This window comes from Geotrypetes seraphini, chromosome 11, assembly GCF_902459505.1.
Source record: "Geotrypetes seraphini chromosome 11, aGeoSer1.1, whole genome shotgun sequence".
Lineage (NCBI taxonomy): Eukaryota > Metazoa > Chordata > Amphibia > Gymnophiona > Dermophiidae > Geotrypetes > Geotrypetes seraphini.
Genome location: NC_047094.1, coordinates 13428903 through 13454550, shown reverse-complemented (window position 1 = coordinate 13454550; position 25648 = coordinate 13428903). Strand labels below are relative to the sequence as shown.

At 44.7% G+C, this 25648-nt stretch overlaps 1 protein-coding gene across 3 annotated transcripts in view; it reads right to left on the bottom strand.

The window, feature by feature from the left end:
* Positions 1–25648, bottom strand: part of RADIL (Rap associating with DIL domain) — a 118380-nt gene that overhangs the window by 51676 nt on the left and 41056 nt on the right. For 2 of the 3 annotated variants that reach the window (XM_033914421.1, XM_033914422.1), the window contains 4 exons: positions 18721–19028; positions 14726–15412; positions 9787–9824; positions 7137–7297 (listed from right to left, as the gene is read on the bottom strand). In XM_033914421.1, the coding sequence (XP_033770312.1) occupies positions 7137–7297; positions 9787–9824; positions 14726–15412; positions 18721–19028 (1194 nt within the window). The remainder of the gene's footprint in view (positions 1–7136; positions 7298–9786; positions 9825–14725; positions 15413–18720; positions 19029–25648) is intronic. The other variant, XM_033914423.1, reaches the window with a different exon arrangement.

Below are 25648 nucleotides of genomic sequence, written 5' to 3'. Positions count from 1 at the left end.
CTTCAAAAAAACGTACTTTCTTCGCTGCTTACGCGTTTTGAGCGCAGTGGAAGCAGCCTGCACTTTCGAAGGAGCTGACTAAATTGTTTTTGAGACAAACACCACCTTTAAAATCTTTTGAATCTTGCCTATCGGTTCCCTGACGCAGGAACGAAACGGGCCACGTCGTAACCCTCGATAAAATATAACTTCTTTTGTTATAATTCAACTAATTACATAGACCATCATTTGGACTGCATAAGCAGCGAAGAAAGTACGTTTTTTTTTTTTTTAAAGTTTGTCCAAATATATGCAATGATTGGGTGGCGAGGCGACATTCGTGGGGTTCGCCCCTTGTTTTTGCCTCTAGGTCTCTGAGCATATTTTTGACTACATTAAGTTTCAAGTTTCAAGTTTCAAGTTTATTGTATTTTGATTAAACGCTTAATCCAAATTCTAAGCGATTTACAAATTGCTAAAATTACAAATTTGAGGGAAAAATACATTAAAAGACAGACAATACATTAAAAACAAGATACGTGAGGAAAAATATGGGGAAGAGTTACAATATGTTTAAAGAGTAAGGAACAAATAAGGGAAACACAAAAGGGGAAAGGGAAAGAATTAAAGCTTCAATGAAGCTTATGAGTTAATAATATACTGTGATAAAAAAATTAGATGGTTAATTAGCAAAAACATCGTTAAAGAGAAAACTCTTCAGTTTACCTTTGAATTTTTCTATATTGGATTCTTCCCTTAAATAGATAGGGAGAGAATTCCAAAGTTGGGGAGCTGATACAGAGAAAATTACCTGCCGACGGGTGCTTATGATTTTTAGAGATGGGATTGATAATAAATGTTGTTCTGTGGATCTTAATGTTCGGTTGGTGGAGTATGGAATCAAATATTTATAGATAAATGCAGGAGTTTTGAAAAAAAGAGTCTTAAATGTAAGCAAACAAATTTTATAAATTACCCGATGTGTAACTGGTAGCCAATGAGCATCCCTAAGTAGCGGTGTAACATGGTCGAACTTCTTTGCTTTAGTAATTAATTTAATAGATGTATTCTGTATAATCTGAAGTCGTTTGATTTCCTTTTGAGCAATACCATTATACAGAGCGTTACAATAGTCTATCTTAGATATAACAAGAGAGTGAATGAGGATTTTAAGAGACTTAGCGCAGAGAAATTGGGAAATAGAACGAATTTGTCTGAGCCTAAAAAAAGAGAATTTAACGATACTGCTGATATGATCATGAAATGTAAGCTTATGATCAAATATGATTCCTAAGATTTTTATGTTTTTAACTTCTTGCAGTGATTGACCTTTGATAGTGATTGGAAAGTTAAGATTGAAGTTGTCTTTCCAGGGGAAGAGTAATATGTTTGATTTGTTAATATTCAATGCTAAGCAATTGTTATTTAGCCATTGAGATATTTTTTCAAGTTTCGTGTTGATTGTTAAGAAATCCGCAGGATTAGTGGTATCAATAGGATGTAATAATTGAATATCATCGGCGTAGGCGAAAACATTAAAGCCGATGGATTGACATAGAGTAAGAAGTGGAGCAAGAAAAATGTTAAAGAGAAGTAGAGACAAAATAGAACCTTGCGGAACACCGAATGTAGAAGAAAAATTATTAGAGGTTTCATTATTGAATAACACATGTGATGTACGATCGGATAGATAGGATTGGAACCAAGAAAGTACCTGGTCTGTGACTCCAATAGACTGAAGCCTGTTTAGTAAGAGCTCATGATCGATCGTATCAAACGCAGCTGAAAGATCTAATGAAATTAATAGAACTGATTGGTGGTGATCTAAAAAGTATTGTATGGAAGTGGTCATTCCTATTAATGAGTGTTCTGTAGAGTGGTGTTGCCTAAAACCTGTCTGGATGTAAGAAGTTTGAATGTTTTATTAGAGAGTTTCCAGATACCCTTTAAAAGTACGGCAACTTGGAATTTTATCCAATTAATGCAGCATTCTTCTGGTGCAGATGTTCTGTATTTTGCATGTGTCTTACCTCTGTGTGCATCACAGTTAGCTCATAAGAGAAAAATGTCGAGAATGCAACCGGAAGGAATGCATTGCTGTTGTTCCTTTTGTCTCACTCTTGCTTTCTGGATCTTATCAGTATGGGAACTCAGAGAGGCCAGAGCCAGCACATAATTGACACTCAGCTAGCTTCCTCAGGGGTTTTTTTTTTGTTGTTTTTTTTTTTTGCTACTTTCGCTGTAAAGGATGAAATCAAGGACACGAACAGGGTGAATTTCAGCCAATTCTATCTTGTTACGAGAATCCCCTCTTACCTTGACCTGCCTTATTCAATTCATACAGGGGCTTAGTTCCCCTCGCCATCATTTTGCTTTGGGAGCACGGTATAGGAGGGCTGGCTGGTGTTAGCACTATGGAACAGCCCTGCCACTAGGTGTCTGAACAGGACAGCGGAATTTCGAGAATGATCAGAGATGCCAGCAACGAGGGTGCTGTGAAAGCCGGTTAACCCTAATATCGAGCGAGTTCCTTAATTGTGTCTAGGAAGGTATAAATTCTTTAGTGTTATTTGTAGATGTCTTTTTTTTATGACAGTGATTCTTAAGGAGTGTTACTGGTTGAAGAATTTTTTTATGACTCTTTGTATAAGCCTTTTGGCATTTATTTTATAGATGGTTCTCTGAGGATTATTTGTTTGTTTGTCTGATTTTATTTTTTTTACAATTTTTGTGTATGTAAAATTATGTAAACCGTTTAGTTCTAAATGGTATAGAAATTTTTAAAATAAATTGTTTATTGAAATCTTCTGCATCGCTGCTAATGACTGGGGGAGTCAATTCAGAGCGGTTTTTATGAGCTTCTATAATGGTGTTACAATTTGCATTCTCAATCATTTTGAAAAGTTGGAACCCCCTATGGGTCAGCGACACATCGCTCACACAGCAGGAAAGTATCACTTCAATGCAGTTAAGGTGGGGCCTTAAGCACAGGCCTGTGCTGGGGTAGTGCTTGGGTGCAGGCCTCTCCTGGAGAGCCATCGTTGTGCTGAAATGTCTCTGGGAATTTGACTCAGCTGAAGGAAAGGACGGCAGCAGCAGGAGGAAGGGAAGAAGGGTGAGATGCTGGACATGGGGGCGAGGGAATGAAGGGGAGATGAGATGCTGGACATGGGGGAGGGATAGGGTTACCAGATTTTCCGGTTGGTAGATGAGGGTAGAAATACTGAATCTATCTTTTAAAGAAATAATTAAAAAACAAAACAAAACAATTAGAATAAAGATAAGAAGAAAATGAGATATTAAAGAAAATAAATTGATTGAAAAAAATAATAAAACTAGGGAGTGAGGGGGATAAGCCTGTGACGTGAACTGAAGTATGTGGAAACGTTCACAATATACACTTCTCCCTCTGTTTTCGCGGTGGATGCAGGCGGAACATAGCCGTGAATATGGAAAAACCGCAAATAACTTTTTATATGTTATTCGCGGTTTTTGGAAACAGACACTATTATTACTATTGAAATTCGCAATTTTGGGAGGAATAACAATACAGTAGCACAGTAATAATTAGAGAATGACACGGTGACAAAATTCATCACCGTTCCCGTCCCCGCGGATAACCGCGGGAAATAAACCCATGTCATTTTCTAGTTTCTATTTCATCCTCTGTCCTTCTACACCAGCATTCTTCAAAGCAAAGCTTGCGGGTCAGTGGTTGTGGCCATTCATACTCTTATTCTTATGGGAGCCAAGGATAATGAAGCCATTGTGACATCACTGATGTGATTGGCTCTTAGGCACTGGTGGAATGAGGCATTATGACATCACAATCTCTGCTCTGGAATGTTGCTGCTCAATCTCAGCATTATTCAAAGCAAAGCTTGCGGGTCAGGGGTTGTGGCCATTTATATTCTGATTCTTTCCTCTTTCCTTAAAGAATGACATGAAGATGGTTTCCCGCGGTTATCCGCGGGGACGGGAACGGTGATGAATTTTGTCACCGTGTCATTCTCTAGTAATAATCTCAACAGGGTAAAAAAAAAAAAAAGGCTGATAGCAGGCAAGCAGCAATTCCCAGCGATTTTCAGGGTAATAGCGATTTTTTTCCCATGCATGCTGGGAAGCAGTGTTTCTCTCTATGGACGCTGGGAAGCAGCGATTTTGAGGGTGAAAGATTTGAAGCAGCGATTTTGTGGGAGAAAGCATGGAAGCAGCGATTTTCAGAGTGAATGTTGGAAAGCGCTAAACTTTTTTTTTATCGGTACAGTAAAGGAAAAGGAACTTTACTCATGATGTAATTTTTTGGGGCGGAGACAGCATGCGAAAAATCGCGACTCAGCGAAACCGCGAGTGCAGAAACCGCAAATACGGAGGGAGAAGTGTAACCCTACTTGGGTACATAAGTCCGGATTCTGAGGCCTTTGAACCCCTATATAATAAAACCTTACCGTTGTATCTCAATTATTAGTGGTTTTGCGATGTTTGGTATTAGTATTTTTTGAATCACAAGAAAAGTTTCTGTAGATATCTACTCGGGTGCCAGAACGTGCCACACGGGTGCCAGAAAGCTTAAATAGATACGGTGACCACGCCGCCTGAAAACCGATCTCTAAAATTTTTAAGGAAACCTACTCCTTTTAAATAACATTTATAATTTGAAAAATTTAATATGTACTCTTACAAACGAAATCCAGCGAGACAAAATCACTCGAACACCTAACAAACCCCATTACCCTTCCCCCTCCCTTTACAATACGGTCCCTCGAAATGAGGTCAAGTACTCCACGTTAAGATATTCACCGTATAAAGAGAGAAGGAAGAAGGTGTTGATGCCCCTGTACAGGTCATTGGTGAGGCCCCACTTGGAGTATTGTGTTCAGTTTTGGAGACCGTATCTGGCGAAAGACGTAAGAAGACTTGAGGCGGTCCAGAGGAGGGTGACGAAAATGATAGGAGGCTTGCGCAAGAAGACGTATGAGGAGAGACTGGAAGCCCTGAATATGTATACCCTAGAGGAAAGGAGAGACAGGGGAGATATGATTCAGACGTTCAAATACTTGAAGGGTATTAACGTAGAACAAAATCTTTTTCAGAGAAAGGAAAATGGTAAAACCAGAGGACATAATTTGAGGTTGAGGGGTGGTAGATTCAGGGGCAATGTTAGGAAATTCTACTTTACGGAGAGGGTGGTGGATGCCTGGAATGCGCTCCCGAGAAAGGTGGTGGAGAGTAAAACTGTGACTGAGTTCAAAGAAGCATGGGATGAACACAGAAGATTTAGAATCAGAAAATAATATTAAATATTGAACTAGGCCAGTTACTGGGCAGACTTGCACGGTCTGTGTCTGTGTATGGCCGTTTGGTGGAGGATGGGCTGGGGAGGGCTTCAATGGCTGAGAGGGTATAGATGGGCTGGAGTAGGTTTTAAAGGAGATTTCGGCAGTTGGAACCCAAGCACAGTACCGTGTAGAGCTTTGGATTCTTGCCCAGAAATAGCTAAGAAGAAAAAATTTAAAAATTTAAATTGAATCAGGTTGGGCAGACTGGATGGACCATTTGGGTCTTTATCTGCCGTCATCTACTACTACCATAAGCAATATATCGCTCCTCAAAACACTGCCATTTCTTCCTAGCTCTCTGCAACGTGTGTTGTCAAACCGTCAATTCTCTGTCTGTTCGACAAACCTCCGTCAGTTTTGCAAGCACTTTGTCGTGTCCTTCTATAACTTTCCAGCGCCTTCCAAAAACACACTGTGCAGTCACAAGGCCACGAAAAACATGTGCACATCCCCCCCCCTCCACCCCATCTTTTGCAACATTCTTCAACAAATGTATAACGGGTTCCAGGATCAACTCATTTCCTGTAATAATTTCTACTTCTAGTGCTTTTGATACATCAGTACAATCACATAGAAATATCAAAGGTTTCAGAGAGCAGAGCAGAGTGTGTGCTGAGAACAGGAAAAAAAAAAAGCTAAGGAAGATTCATTTTAAATTTGCAGAAACATTGTACAAGCAGTCCCCGAGTTAGATGCCCAACTGAAGTACAACTCGTACTTAAGAACATGGTCACGGCTTCATTTGATTTCGCTGAGCAGTATTTCCAGGAGCACAGACTCCTACATTTCTCCTGTAGCAGATTCAGGAGTGATGCATGACCGCATTAAGAACAGTGTGTGGTTGTGCATACTGTAGCTTAGAGGGAACACTGGGAGGGGCAGTTGGTCCTTGTGTCAGCTGGGAGCAGAAATAAGCAGCAAGAATCTTAAAATCTACAAGTTCTGAGTTACAGACAAATCTGACTTAAGAACAGCTTTAAAAAGGTAACTCGTTCTTAACCCGAGGACTGCCTGTATAGGAATAATCAAGCCATTGTGACATCACTGCTGAGGTTGGCTCTTAGGCATTGGTGGAATGAGCCATTATGACATCACAATATGAGCTCTGGAATGTTGCTACTTAAGAACATGGTTGTGGCTTCATGTGATTTCACTGAGCGGTATTTCCAGTGGCATAGGCTCCCTACATTTTTGCTTTAGCAGATTCAGGACTGATGCATGGCCACATTAAGAACAGTGTGTGGTTGTGCAAGCTATACCTTACAGGGAACACTGGTAGGGACAGTTGGCCCTTGTGTCAGCTGGGTGCAGAGGTAGGGTTACCAGAATTTCCTTTTGGAAAATCCAGACCCCCTAGATTTGCCCCCAGGCCCACCCAGCTCCACCCATCCCACCACAGTCCCGTCCCTACTGCCTGCTCTTGTCGGGCAGGACGTCCGCCCATGCACAGATGCCCTCCTGCCCGACGCGATGTGAAGGAAAGCTTTTCAAAACCCAGACAAAGTGCCAGGCTTTGAAAAGCCTTCCGGACATGTCCCCATAAGGAGCACATGTCCAGGCAAATCCAGACGTCTGGTAACCCTAGGAGCAGAGATAAGCAGCAAGAGTCTTAAAATCTACAAGTTCTGAGTTGCATACAAATCTGAGTTAAGAACAGCATTAAAAACGTAACTCGTTCTTAACCCGGGGGCTGCCTGTATTGCAGATGGGGAAGAACATTTCAGGATAAAAGGAGGAATAGGTTGAAGCTTCAGCATCCTTTATTAGATTTATTAGCCAAAGAGGGTGAGCATTATAACATATGAAGAGAGGCCGTACCTTTAATGTCCATCTCCTCCTCCATGCTCTGTATGTAGATGGGGGATTTCTGCTGGGTGAAGTACAAGAGCTCGATGGCGTTGGACATCCAAAAGAGAATATGCTGGAGATCGGGGATGAGATCTGCGATGGTGAGGCGAGACAGAGATGCAGGATCCTGCCTGTCAAGATAGAACACAGCTCAGTGGAAAAGTTCAGTTAAAATAGAAAAAAAGGGAGGTGGTCTTTGTTTCATTTCCTTCAGTGTGGGTTGTTTTTTGGAGCTTATATGCACTAAAAACATTTAACTTGTGTTAAGTGGGTTTACTGCTTGCTAAAAGATTAACCCGTTACAAACAAGACGGGACATTCTCTATTGTGGGAACAGTATCATAGTGAGGGAGGGGGTATCTGGGGCGGAGGGGGGTCCAGCATCGCTGCGCTGTGCGTCCCTGGAGTGACGATGTTCCTAAATGGACTTTATTTGAAAGAGTCAAAGTTCCAAAGGTACACCAAAATCATCCACATAAAATAATTTCATCCACATAAAAATGAATTCATCCACATAAAAATAGGTTATCCACATAAAAGCCTTAAAGGACCCAGTCCGCTAGGGATACAGGACCCAGCACGGTCCGCGTTTCGACAAAAAGTCTTCTTCAGGGGTCCCTGGGGGTCCTATAAAGGTGAATACGTGGGAAACAATTGTGTGGTGAGCCGGAAGTGAGACACTGCTTGCGTTTGCAATAGAAAGCAAATGTCAAAGCAGCTCCTGATTGGATAAGGCCCGACTTAGTGCAGGAAGAGGCGATTGGAGCGTACCGCGAGTGATTTCCTGTACTCGCGGCGCTCTGGCTGCTCTCTCCTGCTGCCCTCTCCTTGTCAGCGGTCCGCGGTCCGAAAATACCGCGAATGACCGGGACCACGAACCGCCGACCGCGAACAACCGGGGGAACACTGTATCTTAAAAGATACATCAAGGCAGAAATGGGGTCAGAGAAATTTATCAAAGAGATAGGTTTTAATTGACTTCCTGAAAGTTTGATCGAAAAGTGCGTTTGAAATAAAGTTGGTTTAAAATGTATTCCATTTGCCTGCTTGGAATGATAATGTTCATAACAGTCTTTCACAGGGCATATTTCTCCCCTGCTAGGGCATACAGAGCAAGTTCCATTTTGTCCCCCTGGACACAATTCCAGCTCTTGGTCCAGTCCCTAGTCCTAGGTCTTCTAGACTACTGCAACATCCTCTGTCTCCCCTGCACCGCAACCATGATATAACTACAAACAGTTCAAAACACAGCGCTAAGACTTATCTATTCACTGAGGAAGCACGACCATGTCATGGCGGCATACCTCGACTCACACTGGCTCCCAATGCAAGCAAGAATACAATTCAAATTCTACTGCCTACTATTTAAAACCATAAACGGAGACAGCCCAGCCTACCTAAAGAACCGCCTAATCCAAACTACCTCAACCAGACATAGGAAAACCATAAACCGTTCATGCATCCCCCAGAGACGTCAAACAAAAAAATCTGTACGATGGCCTTCTGGCCACACAAGCAGCAAAACTGGACTCCCAACTCTCCAATTTACTGATCACGACCCCAGACTACAAATCATTCAGAAAAGAAATAAAAACCCCGCTATTCAAGAAATCCTTGAAGACAAACTAACACCGCAAGACTCATCCCAATTCTCTGAAAGCAACCCGCTCTACTCTGAACACCTCTGGAAATAGCCAGATAACTCCTTTTGCAATACGCCTTGAACCGCGAGGTAATGGCGGACTAGAAATCACTAATGTAATGTAATGTTCCTTGGGGTGGTTGAAGTCAGATATTGTTGGGGTTGGAAGGGTATAGGGTGGCAGAGGGGGGTGAGGTTATTTGACCAGAGGGCCGCCACCGTGTGCAGACTGCTGGGCACGATGGACCCCGGTTCTGACCCAGCAGCGGCAATTTTTATGTTCTAGTAGCTTATTGTCATTAATGTTTTCCATATGTTACCCATCTTGGGTCCATCTATTATATCTGCACTTCACTCCTCATCTATAAGAAAAGTTTGTTTTGAAGTATTATTTAATGTGACTATGGATGTTTTTATTATAGGCCACCTAGGTGTTCGGTGACTAATACATCTCTTCTCATATCAGGCAGCATTATGGGGTAAAGATCTGAAACAATTACTCATGCTCGTGAATATTTATGGGGAATTTAGGAAACACCTAAAAGCATACCTTTTCCTAAAGTACTTAGGCAGCTACACTGAACAATCTTTCCCCACAATAACTGACCGCTAAATCTTAACTCTGTTAGTATTACTCAATCTGTAACTTTATAATCATTGTAAACCGCGTAGAACTTCACGGTCCTGCGGTATATAAACTGTTGTTATTATTATTATTATTATTAATAAAATAAATAAATTTTGAAAGTAACACTACATACGTAAATTTGGTATGTGAAACAAAAAAAGATAAGTGAGAAATTTTGAGCAAATGGGAACATATACATTATTTTTTCACCAAGCTATCATTAAAAAAAAAAAACCCAGTATTTTTGTTAATCTGTCCATCTGTATCTCGTTTAATAGCGCTACAAAGCCATTTGTCCTCTTGGCTTACTTTACTGTTTTAAGGCGGCTACGCAGATGAAAGAAACTTACTGCTGTGATTGCTTTTCTGCCAGCTCTTTAGTTCTGTCCTGCAAAGAAAGAACACATGTGACGTTGAGAGTGACAGACATGGAGAGAGCGGTGAGGCAGAAGGACACAGTCGACAGGGAAAGACAGACAAGTCAGAAAGGAACTATCTCCGGACACAGATTGCATTAAGACTCGTAACGAAGTGTGGTAGGGCAGTTGTAGTCTTAGTACACAAGGCTGGATTTGGTGATGCATCAAAACCGCGGAGGACAATGGCGCCCCGACAATTCCGCGTCGACATTTGAGCACAGGAGAAAAGCACACCGCCGCTTTGAGGCCTTCCCTTTTGCGCTATAAGAGGGTGTGTGGGGGGAGAACACCCCCACTACACTTAGAAGTCCTTGCGCTCCCGTTGGGGGTGGGGTGGGGGCAGAACTCCCCCACTACACTGAAAACTCCCGAAGACCAAAAACGGGAAGGAGAACGGGAGTTTTTAGTGTACTGGGGGGGTTCCCCCTCCAAACACCCCCCCAACGGGAGCGCGAACAGTTCTACTGTAGTTGGTGGGTTCTTCCCCCCTACACCCCTCCTCACAGCGTAAAATGGAAAGCCTCAAAGCGGCAGAAGCAGCTGCGTGCATTTCTCCTGCGCTGAAATGTCAGCGCAGGATTATTGGTGCGCCGTTGTCCTCCGCGCTTATAATAGTGTACCCTGGATTTAGTGTGACCGGCACCCTTTGCAAACAGAAGGAAGAGCGCCTCCAGGGTTTTAGGAGGATCTCCCCAGATCACAGTGGTGAGACACCTTACCTAGCAGCAGTTGTACCAGTGATACACTAGTGAACTTGGGTAAGGTTTTCACTCACTACTAACCATTTCTAAGGTGCTACTAGACATACACAGTGCTATACACATTACAAGCAGGTACTTTCTGTGTCCCTAGTGGGCTCACAATCTAAGTTTTTTGTACTTTGAGCAATGGGGGGTTAAGTGACTCGCCCAAGGTCACAGGCAGCTGCAGTGAGAATCAAACCCAGTCTGCCAAGATCAAAGCCTACTGCATTAACCATTAGGCTCCTCCTCCTCCAACAATTTCTAGCCCGCAAGATAACGCAGACATTGTATGAAACTAATTTAAACCTAAGAATTCACTAACTGGGAAATTATTATACGAGGACCCTTCAAAAACTTTCCGCACTGTCATATTTTTACGGGAAATGGTTGGGGGCGGGAGAAGCGGTAAGAGGGCGTGTTGAAGAATGTCATGTGACTAGTCGGTCAAAACAGGGTGGACTATGTGGAAAAGCGATGTAATTTGCTTTTGAGATATTTAATAAAAAGTGTCTAACGGAAAAAAAAGTGCGGAAACATTTTGAAGGTCCCTCGTAATATGGATGGTAATACACACGATTATTACGATGTTATTATTTCCCCATAAATTTTCAGCTGTCACGTGTTGCTGGTAAAAGCATTATACAATGGGCTGTTTTAAAGCTTTAATTCCTTGATCTCCAAAACAGCCGCAAAGATGCACTTTTAACTATATCTATAATAACAGATGTGTTCTCTTATGGGTTTTGCCCAGTTGACTGAAATACAGGAAAGAGACTCTCTTTTATATATATCTGTATAGTGCTCAAAGTTCAAAAAATATAGGATAAATCCATATTAATTATCAAAACCTTTTTTGTATATATATATGCACGCCATGTCATGTCAACATATAAATTTGTGTATGTGAAATGCTCAGAACCCAAGTCTCCTGCAGATGAGCTGCAAAAGATTCAACTGGGGACCATCACGACACTCCACTGTCCCCTTTCAAACCTTCTATGACTGGCTAAGATCTTGTCTATTTCTTCAGATTTTCTGCTAATCATTGAAAATGGACTTGTTCCAGCATTTTTTTTAGGTAACAGTTCCGAGCATTAATAGATTCTTTTTTTCTGAAATCCTAATGATGTAAACCGAATCGAGCTCTTAACTTTAAGAGATGATTCGGTATACAAGTCTAAGATTTAGATTAGATTAAAAGTCAAAAGTAAACTTCAGTCACTAAAGTGGAGCAAAGGGTCCTTATCTGTGACTGTGCAGGCACTTGATGCTCCAAACCATAAAGTCATGAATCTTTTACCGCAAAACTCCAGTGGGGTATCTGTATAGTACCACAGATGTTCTGTAGCACTATATAATATAACCAGGGCTTAATGGGGTGGGGGACTGCCTGGCATGCAGCTCTGACACTTCTTTTCAGCCTCCAGGGCAGCAGGGGGTGCTCTATTCCAGCCCCTTCCCTTCAGGACTAATACAAAGGCATCAGGTGTCCTAGGTTTCTCAACTCGGTCCTGGAGTACTCCCCTTGCCAGTCAGGATATCCACAATGAATATGCATGAGAGACACTTGCATATCATGGAGGCAGCGAATGCAAATCAAGTTAATGCATATTCCTTGTGGTTATCCTGAAATCCTGACTGGTCAAGGGAGTACTCCAGGACCGAGTTGAGAAACACTGCCCTAGGTCAGGGGTAGGCAAGTCCGGTCCTCGAGAGCCACAGGCAGGTCAGGTTTTCAGGATATCTACAATGAATATGTATGAGATGGATTTGCATGCACTGCCTCCTTGAGATGCAAATCTAACTCATGCATATTGATTGTGGATATCCTGAAAACCTGGCCTAGCTCTGGCTCTCGAGGACCGGAATTGCTTACTCCTGCTCTAGGTAAATCATCAGCCTTGTATCCTGTTCCATTAACTTCAAGGTGACTGGCACGACCTGAGGTCTGATAAAACTTAGGGTTATCAGATGTCTGGGAAAACCCGGACATGTCCTCTTTTTAGAGGACCGGACGGACTTTCCAAAACCCAGCATTTGTCCCAGAGCACAAAATAAAGAAGGGAATAGTTAATGACCTCATTAACATTTGTTTGATTTAAATATTTTCTGTAGTAATCTTTGGTGCACACATTGTTTCTTGTGCTAAAATCCTCTGAACATTCTGCACAGATTTACGCCAGTGCTAGTTCAGCGCCAAATCGGCCCCAACACCGGCGTTAGGTTTAGAGCGCCAGCCCATCAGTTAGCTGAACTTATGCATGATTCAGAAAGAGGTGTAAATGCCGCTGGGGACATTAAAAAAAAAAAAAAAAAGTCTTCCTCTTGCAAAACGGAAAGCACATGTAAATTTAAAAAGTTCGCCCAGACCGTGCCCAAAACCTGCCCTGAACTCCATGTGCGCTCACGTTGTGCTCTTTTCCAAGTGTAAATGCCACTGAACCCTTTTAAAATGACCTGCATCTAATTGTCGCATCTTATAACTAGAGCAGGGGTAGGGAACTCCGGTCCTCGAGAGCCGTATTCCAGTCGGGTTTTCAGGATTTCCCCAATGAATATGCATGAGATCTATTTGCATGAACTGCTTTCAATGCATATTCATTGGGGAAATCGGCTCTCGAGGACTGGAGTTCCCTACCCCTGAACTAGAGGATGGGGAGACTAACACTGAGTTTGGACTGCATAAATTACCATACTGAGCAGTTACTGATAGAGCACAGAACTATAACCGCAAGTTTTCTGTCCATATTTGGTTTCCATGGTGGCGACTCCAGAGCACGGCAACATCCGGTTAATAGTCATTTGCGCGCGAGACTTCAGCGCGCCAACAATTTGGCGCAAGATACCAGCGCGCCGCCTAAAAAGTGACTTTTAAAGAGCTCCGACGCGGGGTGTTTACTTCATACTCTTCACACTGCTGTTGGGGGGAGGGGTTTGGAACCCTCCATTATAGAGTAAACTTAACTTTTTCCCGATTTTCTAGGAAAAAGATAAGTTTTCTCTATAATATGGGGGTTGGTTGACCCTCCCCCCCCCCCCGAACAGCAGCGTGAACAGTCTGAAGTAAAGTGTGTGTGTGTGGGGGGGTGTCTTGCCCTGAATTGTCGGCGCTCCAATGTCGGCGCGCTTTTGTCCCGTCACCCAACATCCACCCAAAAGCTAACCTAGGTGGATACTGAAACTCTGTGCTGTACTCGACGTCATGATACGTAAGAAAGAAATAATGTATTCCAGACGGTGGTAGTGGTGGTGGGGAGTAGAGAATGACACGATGACAAAATTCATCATCGTTCCCATCCCTGCGGATAACCGCGTGAAATAATCCCATGTCATTTTCTAGTGTCTATTTCAACCTCGGTCCTTCTACACCAGCATTCTTCAAAGCAAAGCTTGTGGGTCAGTGGTTGTGGCCATTCATACTCTGATTCTTATGTGAGCCAAGGATAATGAAGCCATTGTGACATCACTGATGTGATTGGCTCTTAGGCACTGGTGGAATGAGGCATTATGACATCACAATCTCAGCTCTGGAATGTTGCTACTCAACCTCGGTCCTTCTACACCAGCATTCTTCAAAGCAAAGTGGTTGTGCCCAATTATACTCTGATTCTTCCCTCTCTCCTTAAAGAATGACATGAAGATGGTTTCCCGCGGTTATCCGCAGGGACGGGAACGGTGATGAATTTTGTCACCGTATCATTCTCTAGTGGGGAGGGTTAAGTGCGATAAACAAGCAGTTCACGTCGATGCATTTAAATATTAATATTAGGCTGCTCGAGCTACGGTAAAGGTTTGGTGCGCCATAATCAGGGAAGCAAGATGAGAACGAATTTGGGTTTTGGCATAGGCTGTCGCTATTAAAGGCCTTCTCGAGACAGGCTTATCCAGAGCACCTTTATAACTGTACTTACCAGAAGCCCAGGGGTATTTCTATTAGGTTTCCAGATGACACTGCTAGAATTTTCCGGACATCTGCTCAGGTGAGAGACCTAGAAGCCGACTATGCATTAGCAACACATTCTTACTTTCCAAAATTCTAAGCATCTACAATCGCTCTTATGTCGGGAAAACGTTATGAAAACCCCACCCCCCTGACCCCAAACCAACCCTTCTTCTTATAAACTAACCCACACTATCCTCTGCATTTCTTTTGCCATCTTGAGCAGCAGTTGGCCAAATTCGCCAGGCTCGAAGTTGGTAGCAGAGTGCTGAATGCAAAGACAGAGCAGGAAGACGGGCGTCAGCTTGTGGTCATCCCCCCCTGGTTCAATCAGCGCTAAAATTCTTTCCAAAAGCACGTCCTCCACAGCCCGTCCAAACTCCAGGTGCAGTTTCTTCCGGGGGGCTTTGTTACTCCTACTGCATGGGGATGACGACGAGGAAAGGCCGTGCCTCCTGGATGACCGGCTTTTCAGTACGTTGCCACACACCTTGCACGTAGAAAGGGCCCGTGGATCGGCACCTCGGCTCAGGGACTTCAGCCTGCCCAATGCCGAGGCAGGCAGAGGCTGAGTACTGACGGGGTCTCTGAAAAGGAGAAGGTAGTAGAGTCCCAAGGAGAGGAGGTCTCCGTGGCGAAGCAGTGTTGCTTTCCCAACCTCAGAGAAGTTGACTAAAATATAGGCCCCTGGACCAGGTTCCAGAGCTAGTTTTTCATCGGAGCGATGCCCAGATCGACTTGGCGATTTGATCTTTCTAATGGTGCAGTGAAGAGGTAAGATGTCTGGAGCTGAAAGGATGATGTTAGGTTTGCTAGATGGGGTCTTCTGGCCCACTGTGTACTGTTCGCAGTTTAGCAGGTAAACCAGATTGTCCTACAATATAAAAAACAAACATAAAAGCTAAAAACAGAATTAATCTGACAGTAATACCTGTATTTTCCCGATAATAAGACAGTGTCTTATATTAATTTTGGGTCCAAAAAATGCACTAGGGCTTATTTTTGTGGATGTCTTATTTTTTTCATGTACAACAATCATCTCTCCCTTCCTCTCCTCCACTCCAATTCTTCCTCTTTCCTTTCTCCCTCCCCCCATGTGCAGCATCTTTCCTCCCCTCCCTCTCATCCCCCTGTGCAGCAGAACCCCGCCGACCCTCCCACCATGAGACCAACATACCTCCGCTCTGAGGCCTCCAAAAACAGCGGCGGAGGCAGCGCTCTGAATGGGCTGCTTCGCGGCCTTCCCCGCCGGGGCTTTCCCTCTGCCATGTCACTGATGATGGGTGGAAAGATGCTGCACATGGGGGGGGAGAAAGCGCTGCCGCCGGCAAATCAGGTAGCACTAGTGTCAGGGATGGAGTCAGAGAGTGTTGGGGACATTGGGAAGGGGCTTCGGGGGTCGATATTAACTAGGGCTTATTTTCAGGGAAACACGGTAGCGTGCTGAAGGTACCATTTCCATAAAACAAGATGTACAGTATTTTTCATTTATGATTCACATTCTGTAAACTCGTATCTTTCTTTTAGATCAGTGTATCGCAAACTGTGCGCTGCGGCATGCCAGTGCGCCTCTTGAGATTTCACATGTGCCACGTCACACTGGGGAGGAGGAGAGGCGCGGCTGACTGCCTACAGGACGTGCCTGTCGCCCTGTTAACTTACATGGAAACGTCAGCACTGCCAAGAAATTCAGATCCTCACTATCTCCGGCTGGAATGCCCGGCAGCTGATATGAATCCCACTGTGTCGAGCAGACGACGTCTACACTCCAGAGTGTGTGCGAGGGATCTACAAACCCACTTGAGCAACGAAAAGAGAGCCTGCTCAGGTCTCCTGGGTACCTTCCCGCCCCCTGCTCTCGTCAGGCAGAAGGGCAGCGATTTGATAGAAGCTTTTCAAAACCCAGACAAAGTGCCGGGTTTTGAAAAGCCGCCCAGAGACTCCCCAGACACGTCCGGGGAAATCCGGACGTCTGATAACCTTACCTCCATGCGAAAATAGGCAATTTTTCTTCCTCTCTCTCTCTCTTTTTATAAATATTTTTTATTCATGATCATTCACTAATTTTGCCATTGGCATGCAGCAATGACAAAAAATGATCACGTCAGCACTTAAGAACATAAGAACTGCCATCTCCGGATCAGACCCATGGTCCATCGAGTCCGGCGATCCGCACACGCGGAGGCCCAGTCAGGTATACACCTGATGTAGTTTTAGTCACCCATATCCCTCTATGCCTCTCGTGAGGAGATGTGCATCTAATTTGCCTTTGAATCCTAGCACAGTGGATTCCTTAATAACCTCCTTTGGGAGAGCATTCCAGGCGTCTACCACTCGCTGCGTGAAGCAGAACTTCCTGACATTTGTCCTGAACTTGTCCCCCCTTAGCTTCAAACCATGTCCTCTTGTCCGTGTCGCGTTGGACAATGTAAATAATTTATTTTCCTGCTCTATTTTATCGATGCCTTTCAGTATTTTGAACGTCTCGATCATGTCCCCTCGCAGCCTCCTCTTCCTTTGTAGGTGGTAAGGGGCTGATTCTGTAAGCAGCACCCTCCACGTGTCAACCACGGACAGGTGCCGCTTACAGAATCGCAGCTGGAAAGGACCCCAGGCATCAGGAATGTAGAGGCCTGCTTTTCTGGGTCCTTGTAGAATCGCAGCCAGCGGTACCTAGTAACGCTAAAGTCTGGTGCCGCCCTTAAGCGCGCCCACTTCCAGTCTTTCGGCATCAATAGGTGCCATGGACTCAGGCACCGTCCCAGAGGGTGCCTAATTTTTTAAAATCCATTTTTAATAGCACGATTAATCATCATGCCACTTAAAGCCAATTAAAACATTTAAGTTAGGGGCCGGCAGGCGCCGGCCAGCACCTAACTTGGCTTTTTTGAGAATCTGGTCCTAAGGGCTCATGTGGTAATGTAGATGTACTGATTAGAACATAAGAACATAAGCAGTGCCTCCGCCGGGTCAGACCATAGGTCCATCCTGCCCGGCAGTCCGCTCCCGCGGCGGCCCAAACTGGTCATGACCTGTCTGTATCACCAGAAGAGGCTCCCTTGCCACCTTGGTTTCTCATTTAAGTCCTGTCTTCCTATCGAAGTCCTAACCTTCCGGTCTTGCACATGCACGACCTGGTTTGGTTTCTATACTCATTACTTGGTTAGCTTTCTATACTTGTGTTACATCCCAGCTCCTCCCTCAGTATCCCACGATCCCTTTATCTCTCAGAAATCCGTCCAATCCCTGTTTGAATCCCTGTACCGTACTCTGCCTGATCACTTCCTCCGTTAGCGCATTCCAATTGTCCACGACCCTTTGGGTGAAAAAAAACTTCCTTGCATTTGTTTTGAACCTATCTCCCTTCAGTTTCTCCGAATGCCCCCTCGTATTCGCTGTCCCTTTCAGTCTGAAGAATCTGTCCCTATCCATAGACATGTTCTCTCTGTGCTCCTCAGACATGCCCCTTCCCCAGAAAAGATTTTATTTAACGAATGATTTGCACACACAGATCTAAAATGTATCATAGGACGTCTGAGTGCTTATGGCAGCTTAGTAAAAGACACCCCCCCCCCTCCCCAAGGTGTCTCTGGCCTGGAAAGGTGGTATAGTAAACATAGAAATGGAAGTGTTCAATTATAATCACTCGTCAAAAAGCACATTTCGGCATTTCCTAGCCAGAGAACGTACCATCCTTTATTACAGAAGACAGTTCAGTGCTCTCTATCTCCACCTGCTGGTGGACGGACATAACCCATTCGTCTAGATCAGTGTGCCGCAAACTTTTCAAGCTGCTGGCATACTAATCTCAGGGCTACGACTGGACGTCCTCCAGCCACGGCCCTGAGTCTCCTATTATTGTCAGTGGGGGTGGGGGGGGGGGTGCTGCAGAAAAAGAGGTGACGAGAAGGAGCAGAGGTGTAGGCGCCGGCTGACTGACTACAGGACATGCCTCTCACTGTGAGAGGCACGTCCTGTAAGCAGTCAACCGGTGCCAGTGCTTCTCCTCCTCGCAGGCATCTCGGGGCACACCTGGAAACTTCCGGGGCACACAATTTGCGATACACTGGTCTAGATTCATCTGCTAGTGACGAGAGGGAATTTTTCATACTGTGAATTTCATCAGGGAGGGGTGGGAGACGGGTGGGCTGCGTAAACAGGTAGCTTTGAGAATGTGCTTACATACTGCTGGTTGTATCCCTGCAGGAGAAGGAGATGAGGGCACTGATAGAGAGAGCATCGCGCGACACCGCTCCTCTCTCCCGACGGTCCATGCATTTCATTCACCGAGTCCTCGATCCACAGGGCTTCTGGCAGCGTTGAGTAATGCCTCTTCACTTTCTCATCTTGTGCCTCAGCATGGTTCAGGCTGGTCTCACTGACAGTGCGGCGAAACGACGGCGCTGCAGAGATGCTCTTGCATCCCGACGTCACGGTCGTCGCTCCTTTGGCACGGTTTCTCTGCAGTTTGCGAGCCTGGGCGTTTATCCCTACAACATCAAGGAGATCCCGTTAGTGTTTCTTTACAAGCATGGCTCACGCTTCTCCCCAAGTAAGCGCTCATTTATGTATCCATTTCTAAGAACGAAATTTATACCATACATATCGATTCCTTTGTTTTATCAGCATAGTAATCAGGAATCATGGCTCCTCACATTACCCCCTCCCCATCCGTTTCTGAATACAGTTCAAGCTCCTCTTACTTACAAGTGCATTCACTCTGTAGCTCCCCCCGCCCCAATATCTCACTTCACTTATCTCCCCCTATGCTCCCCACCCCATGAATTCCATTCATGGGGTAAGTCCCTGTTATCTGTACCCTTCTCCTCCACCGCCAACTCCAGACTCCGTCCCTTCTCTCTTGCCGCTCCGTATGCCTGGAACAGGCTGCCTGAATCAATACGTCATGCTCCATCCCTAGCAGTATTCAAATCCAAGCTAAAAGCCCACTTTTTCGAAACTTGTTGTCAGATACCTTTACCCATTGTATCATTCCTTCTTTCAGAAAGGCCCCAACCCTGAGATGTCCTGTCTGTCTGCCCAAATTAGACTGTAAGCTCTTCTGAGCAGGGACCATCTATTGTATATTAAATGTACAGTGCTGCAGAAATGATAAACGTAGTAGTAATTACAAGGAAAACATTCCTGTATTCCATGTTAAACAAATCCAGCCAAATGTCCAGCAGAAATCCATCAAAACTTGACCTCGGACTGAAGGTGTATCATCCAGATATAAACATTATTTCGGGATAGGACAATGTATAAGACGTGAACTCCTTAACTCAGAACCGGCGACAGCCAGAAAAAACATGATGCTAAACCAAGCACGCACTTTGCACACAGTGACGGCCACGAGCTCGGCCTGAGCGGGATTGCAGGCTGGTCAGAAAGACTAATGAAGGCCCTGTCAGAAGCCACTGAACTGTCGCTACTAATGATCATTTCTAGAGCGCTGAAAGGGCTACTCAGCGCTGTACATTTAACATTCAATAGACGGTCCCTGCTCAGAAGAGCTTACAGTCTAATTTGGACAGACAGACACAGGACGTCTCAGGGTCGGGGAGTTTCTGGTACCTATATAGCCATAGCTTATAGCTAAGCAGTAAACGAACAATATATACATCAGTGTCTCGCAAACTTTGCGAAGCCGCAGCACACTAAGGGCTCGCTAGCGTTTTTAGCCTGAAAAAACTACCGCCTGATCAAGAGGAGGCGGTAGAGGCCAGCGCGCGTGAAGGACCTAACGTACCTTTGTAAAAGGAGCCCTGAATGTGGTGTCCTGCCTGCCGTAAAATTAAGTGTTATGGTACTTGATAGCCTCTATGCTTTTGATGTTTAGATATTGGTGTGATCTTTCAGCTTCCACTAGGAATTTATAACCTCACTTGGAATTTTTTGTGCCACTATGTTCCTTGTGTATGTATTTATATTACATTTGGTATTTGCCCGGTTTTTTGACAAGAGATTTTTTTTTCTCCCTCTATACAGAGTAGGGAGGTTTTTTTTCTGCCCAAACGCTGCCCATAACACTCCTACCAACCCGACTCTTTGAGCTCTGGCTCATGGGACCCTCGACCACCAGAGGGCATCCGCTGAAAATCAGGGGAAGGAGGTTTCATGGCGACTCCAGGAAGTACTTCTTCACCGAAAGAGTAGTGGATCATTGGAACAGACTCCCACTCCAGGTGATAAAGGCCAGCAGCGTGACGGATTTTAAGAGAAAATGGGATACTCACGTGGGATCTTTAAGGGAGTAAATTCAGGGGAGGGGATACTTGGAATGGGCAGACTTGGTGGGCTATAGCCCTTTTCTGCTGCTTTTTTCTATGTTTCTATGTTTCTACAACAGGAGAAACGTCTCACTCGATGTCCAGGAAAAGGGTTTTGATTATCGGCACTTGGACATCTTATCAATTAGGACATCCTGGTGCTGACTTAGGTGGGTTTTTGGATGTCTGGATGTTTTGATTACGGAAACCAGACAGGAAGATTGATTCATTTGAGCTTTGGTACGGGAGAAGGATTTTAGGCGTGCCAAGGACCGCCAGAAGAACTAACAAATAGATTCTGGGAGAAATCGATCCGGCTACGTCGCTAAAGCCCAAATGATGACGTTACGACTATCTTATTTTGGTCACACCATCAGAAGAGGGGTTCACTGGAGAAGGACATCGTGTTTGGGAAGATCGAAGGAACCAGATCTGCAATCAGATGGCTGGACACATTGAAAACAACTGTGGGGATGACGCTGGAAGACCCTTCCGGACTAGCACAAAACCGATTTCTTTTTAGATCTGTAGTTCATCGAGTCGCTAGGACTCGAACATGAGTCAACGGACATAACAACAAGAAGTTATAAAATACATATACAAACCACTCTGAACTAATACTGCATAGAGCACCGGTCGCCGTACATGAAGAAGGACACGGTACTACTCAAAAGGATCCAGAGAAGAGCGGCTAAGATGGCTAAGGGGTTGGAGGAGCTGCCGTACAGCGAAAGATTAGAGAAACTGGGCCTCTTCTCGAACAGAGGAGATTGAGAGGGGACATTATCGAAACATTCAAGGTACTGAAGGGGATAGACTTAGTAGATAAGGACAGGTTGTTCATCCTCTCCAAGGTAGGGAGAACGAGAGGGCACTCTCTAAAGTTGAAAGGGGATAGATTCCGTACAAACGTAAAGAAGTTCTTCTTCACCCAGAGAGTGGTGGAGAGCTTGAACGCTCTTCCGAAGTCTGTTGTAGGAGAAAACACCCTCCAGGGATTCAAGACAAAGTTGGACAAGTTCCTGCTGAACCAGAACATACGCAGGTAGGGCTAGACTCAGCTAGGGCGCTGGTCTTTGAGCGGACTGCTGGCCACGATGGACCACTGGTCTGACCCAGCAGCGGCAATTCTTATGTTAATACTGTATTTTGCACCTTGAAGCTCTAATATCACCTGAGTTAAGCCCAATGCTTTTTTACTGTGTCCAATGCAGTCTTGGTTTTATCCACATAAATGAAAAAAGATTCAAGACAGCCGAGCATTACAAAGCTGCAGCTGAGGGTTTCAGCTTTGCCAAATTTTTGGTTGCTGATGTTGTAATATGCCATTAAGTGCATCCCCCACCATGTACAGCATAAAAGAGTTATTTATGCTTCGACCACGTGCAAACTGAAGAGCTTTCTTCTGTAAAGAAAATAAACTTTATCTTTTCAAAAAGCCCTTTTTCTGTGAAACTAACGATGGGTGTGGAGGAAGAAAGGACCAAACACTTGTCCTCTGCCATCCCCAGAGAGTGTTACCATGTCGAGTTTTATCCAAAGGGGAAAAAAAAAAAAAAGACATCTGTGTTTTTTTAATGTGGCAAAACTAATTAAAAAGGGCGTTTTTTTTTCTGATAGATCCAATTCATTCTGCAGGGCTCAGCTGGGGATTGTGAATAACACTGGAAAGATAAACTTTTGCTTTCCAGAACAAATCAAAATCCCTCTACAAACTTGGGTTGTTTTTGTAATTCTCTGGGGCACAACCTGTTTTGTATTCTTTCCCTTCTGTATTTGAAGCTCTTGTTTCCCGTCTGACTTTGTGGTTTTTTTTAAGATAACGATGCTGAATGGATTTTTAGAATCTCGCATATTGAAAACAAATGAAGTAAGATGACCCTCCTATAGGCGGCACCAGCCCAGAGCATATTGACCCACTGACCAGTATCAAGATATCAGACCCTGTGTAAATAAAACTTCATAAAACGGAGTAGAATTCTTTAAAAGGGTGACAATTTTAGGCAACAGGAAAATGCTTATTTTGAGCTTATCGTATTCAAAAAATTCTCTAAAAGAATACTAACAAAATATAGGCCTCCTTTAACTAAACGGCTGTAGAGGTTTCCACCATGGGCCGGCGGGTTAAATGCTCCGATGCTCATAAAAATTCTATGAGCGGTCGGAGCATTTAACTCGCCGGCCCGCGGCAGAAACCTCTACAGCCATTTGGTAAAACTCAGCGATAGTAAACGTCAGTAGATAAAGACCTGCTCAGTCCATCCAATCTGCCCAACAAAATGGCCAGAGTTGAATCTGGTCCTCTGCACAACTTCCGCTTTAAGATTAAGTACCGTATATACTCGAATATAGGACGAGATTTTTGAGCCCAAAAAAAAAAGGCCCAAAAATGGGGGTCTCGGCCTATATTTGGGTCATCGCCTAGTGACCCCCCCCCCCCTGGACACCCTCCCGGACTTGCTGAAGGCCTGCTGTTAGGCTGGGACAGGAGGGATCCCTCCCGTCTCCCATCGATACTAACAATTACCTCTCGCAGCAGCCATTCAGGGAGTGGCGCAGGGCCAGGCAGGAGCGCGAAAAGCTCGTTCCTGCGTGCCGGCCTGGGTGCACTGCTGACTGCTGGCCACAAGATCGGCAGGAGGGATTCAGCACGGGATACACTGTTGGACCACCAGGGAAAAGGTACATGAATGTGGGGGGGGGGGGGGTAATTGTTCATATTGGCCGGGACGGGAGATGGGAGGGATCCTTCCTATCCCGGCCTACCATTAAACAACTAGAGGGAAGGAAGGTGGGACAGGGTGCAGAGCCTGGCAGGGAGTGAAGGGGGGCTGGGTTCAGAGCCTGGCAGGGAAGAGGGCTGAGTTCAGAGCTTGATAGGGCAGGGAGGGAAGAGGGCTGGGTGCACAGTCTGGTAGGGAAGGGGGCTGAGTGCAGAACCTGGCAGGGGAGGGCGTGAGGGAGGGAACACTGTGTGCAGATCCTGGCAGGGTATGGCACTTGAATATTAAGCCCCTATCTTATATTCGAGTCAACCATTTTTCCTCCTTTTTGGGTGGAAAATCGGGGGTCTCGACTTATATTTGAATCGACTTATATTCGAGTATATATGGTATACCAATATTTAATGGTGGTCTCTCCCTGGCAATTTTGGGTTCATAGACAACGACGCGAAAGACAAAAGCGCGCGCCGACAATTGAGCGCAGCGTGGAGGTGCGCACCGCACAAAATTACAGTTTTTAGGGGCTCCGAAGGGGGATTTTGTTGGGGAACCCCCCCAGTTTACTTAATAGACATTGCGCCGGCGTTATGGGGGGTTTGGGGGGTTGTAACCCTCCACATTTTACTGTAAACTGATCTTTTTCCCTAAAACAGGGAAAAAGTTAAGTTTTCAGTAAAATGTGGGGGGTTACAACCCCCCACAACGCCCCCACAACGCGGCGCGATGTCTATTAAGTAAAGTGGGGGGGGTTCCCTCCCCACAACCCCCGTCGGAGCCCTAAAATCAGTAATTTAGAGCGGCGCACGCCTCCGCGCTGCGCTCAATTGTCTGGGCGCGCCTTTGTCGTGGCGCGCTTTTGACCTGATAACCAATTTGGGGGCACAGACTGTAGAAGACTGGAAACTAACTTTAATCATTTCAAATCTAGCCTTAAAGCTTCTCTCTTTAAGGATGATTTTGCGATTTAGATAAATGGATCACCTAAGTCTTCCTCATCTCCATATCGTTCTTTCCATTAGCTTCTCAATTTTTTATTTTATAAATTGTAAACCCTCCCCTTTTTTCCTCCTGTGCCATGTCTTGAAAATTTCAAATTTTCACGTGCGCCCTTCCCTTGTTTTTAATTATCCTTGTTTGTTTTTTTCCATAAAATTGTTTTATAATGTAAACTGCTTTGGTACTTTGGTAGAGGGTAAGTTGTCAATCTCTCATGTTAGGATTGGGGCAACAACGATGTCTGTGCCAGGCATCAAGCTCTGGAATGCACTGCCTGGTATTCTGCGACTTTGTGCTGGGAGGATTAATTTCAAGAAAACGCAGCTATTTGTGAATGCCTTCCTGTGCTAATGCCTCTTTGCGTTTGTTAATGCTTTCCTGGAATATTATGAGATTGTGCTGGGAGGATGATACCGGTATGTTGAAAATGCAGCTGACTATTAATGTCTACCTGTTTTAATCCTGTTGAAACCTGACCGGCTGTTTGTTCTTGTTTTTCTGGAATTTTGTGATACAGTGTGGGGAGGATGAATTCCAAGAGCATGTTAAAAACGCATCTGACTACTAATGCCTTCCTGCGTTACTCCTGTTGTTATCCGTTTTACCAGTGTTTGTATATGGAGACTGTGTCTGAATTCAAAAGGACCTGGGACAGGCACGTGGGATCCCTCGGAGAGAGAAAGAGATAATGGTTACGGCGGATGGGCAGACTGGATGGGCCATTTGTCCTTTATCTGTCATCATGTTTCTATAACCATAAAGCTGAATGACATTACAATGCAGGTGTAAAGAGCCTTAGCCAATAGGAAGAGGAGATGCAAATGTTAAGAGCCTTAGCCAATAGGGAGAGGAAGAGATAGTGGATGCTGCGGATGGGCCATTTAGTCTTTATCTGCCATCATGTTACAGTGTTTCTATAACCATGAAGCTCTATGACATCACAATGCAGGTGGAAAGAGCCTTAGCCAATAGGAAGAGGAGATGCAAATGTTAAGAGCCTTAGCCAATAGGGAAAGGAGGAGGTAGTGGATGCTGCAGATGGACAGACTGGATGAGCCATTTGGCATTTATCTGCCATCACGTTAGTGTTTCTATAACCATGAAGCTCTATGACATCACAAT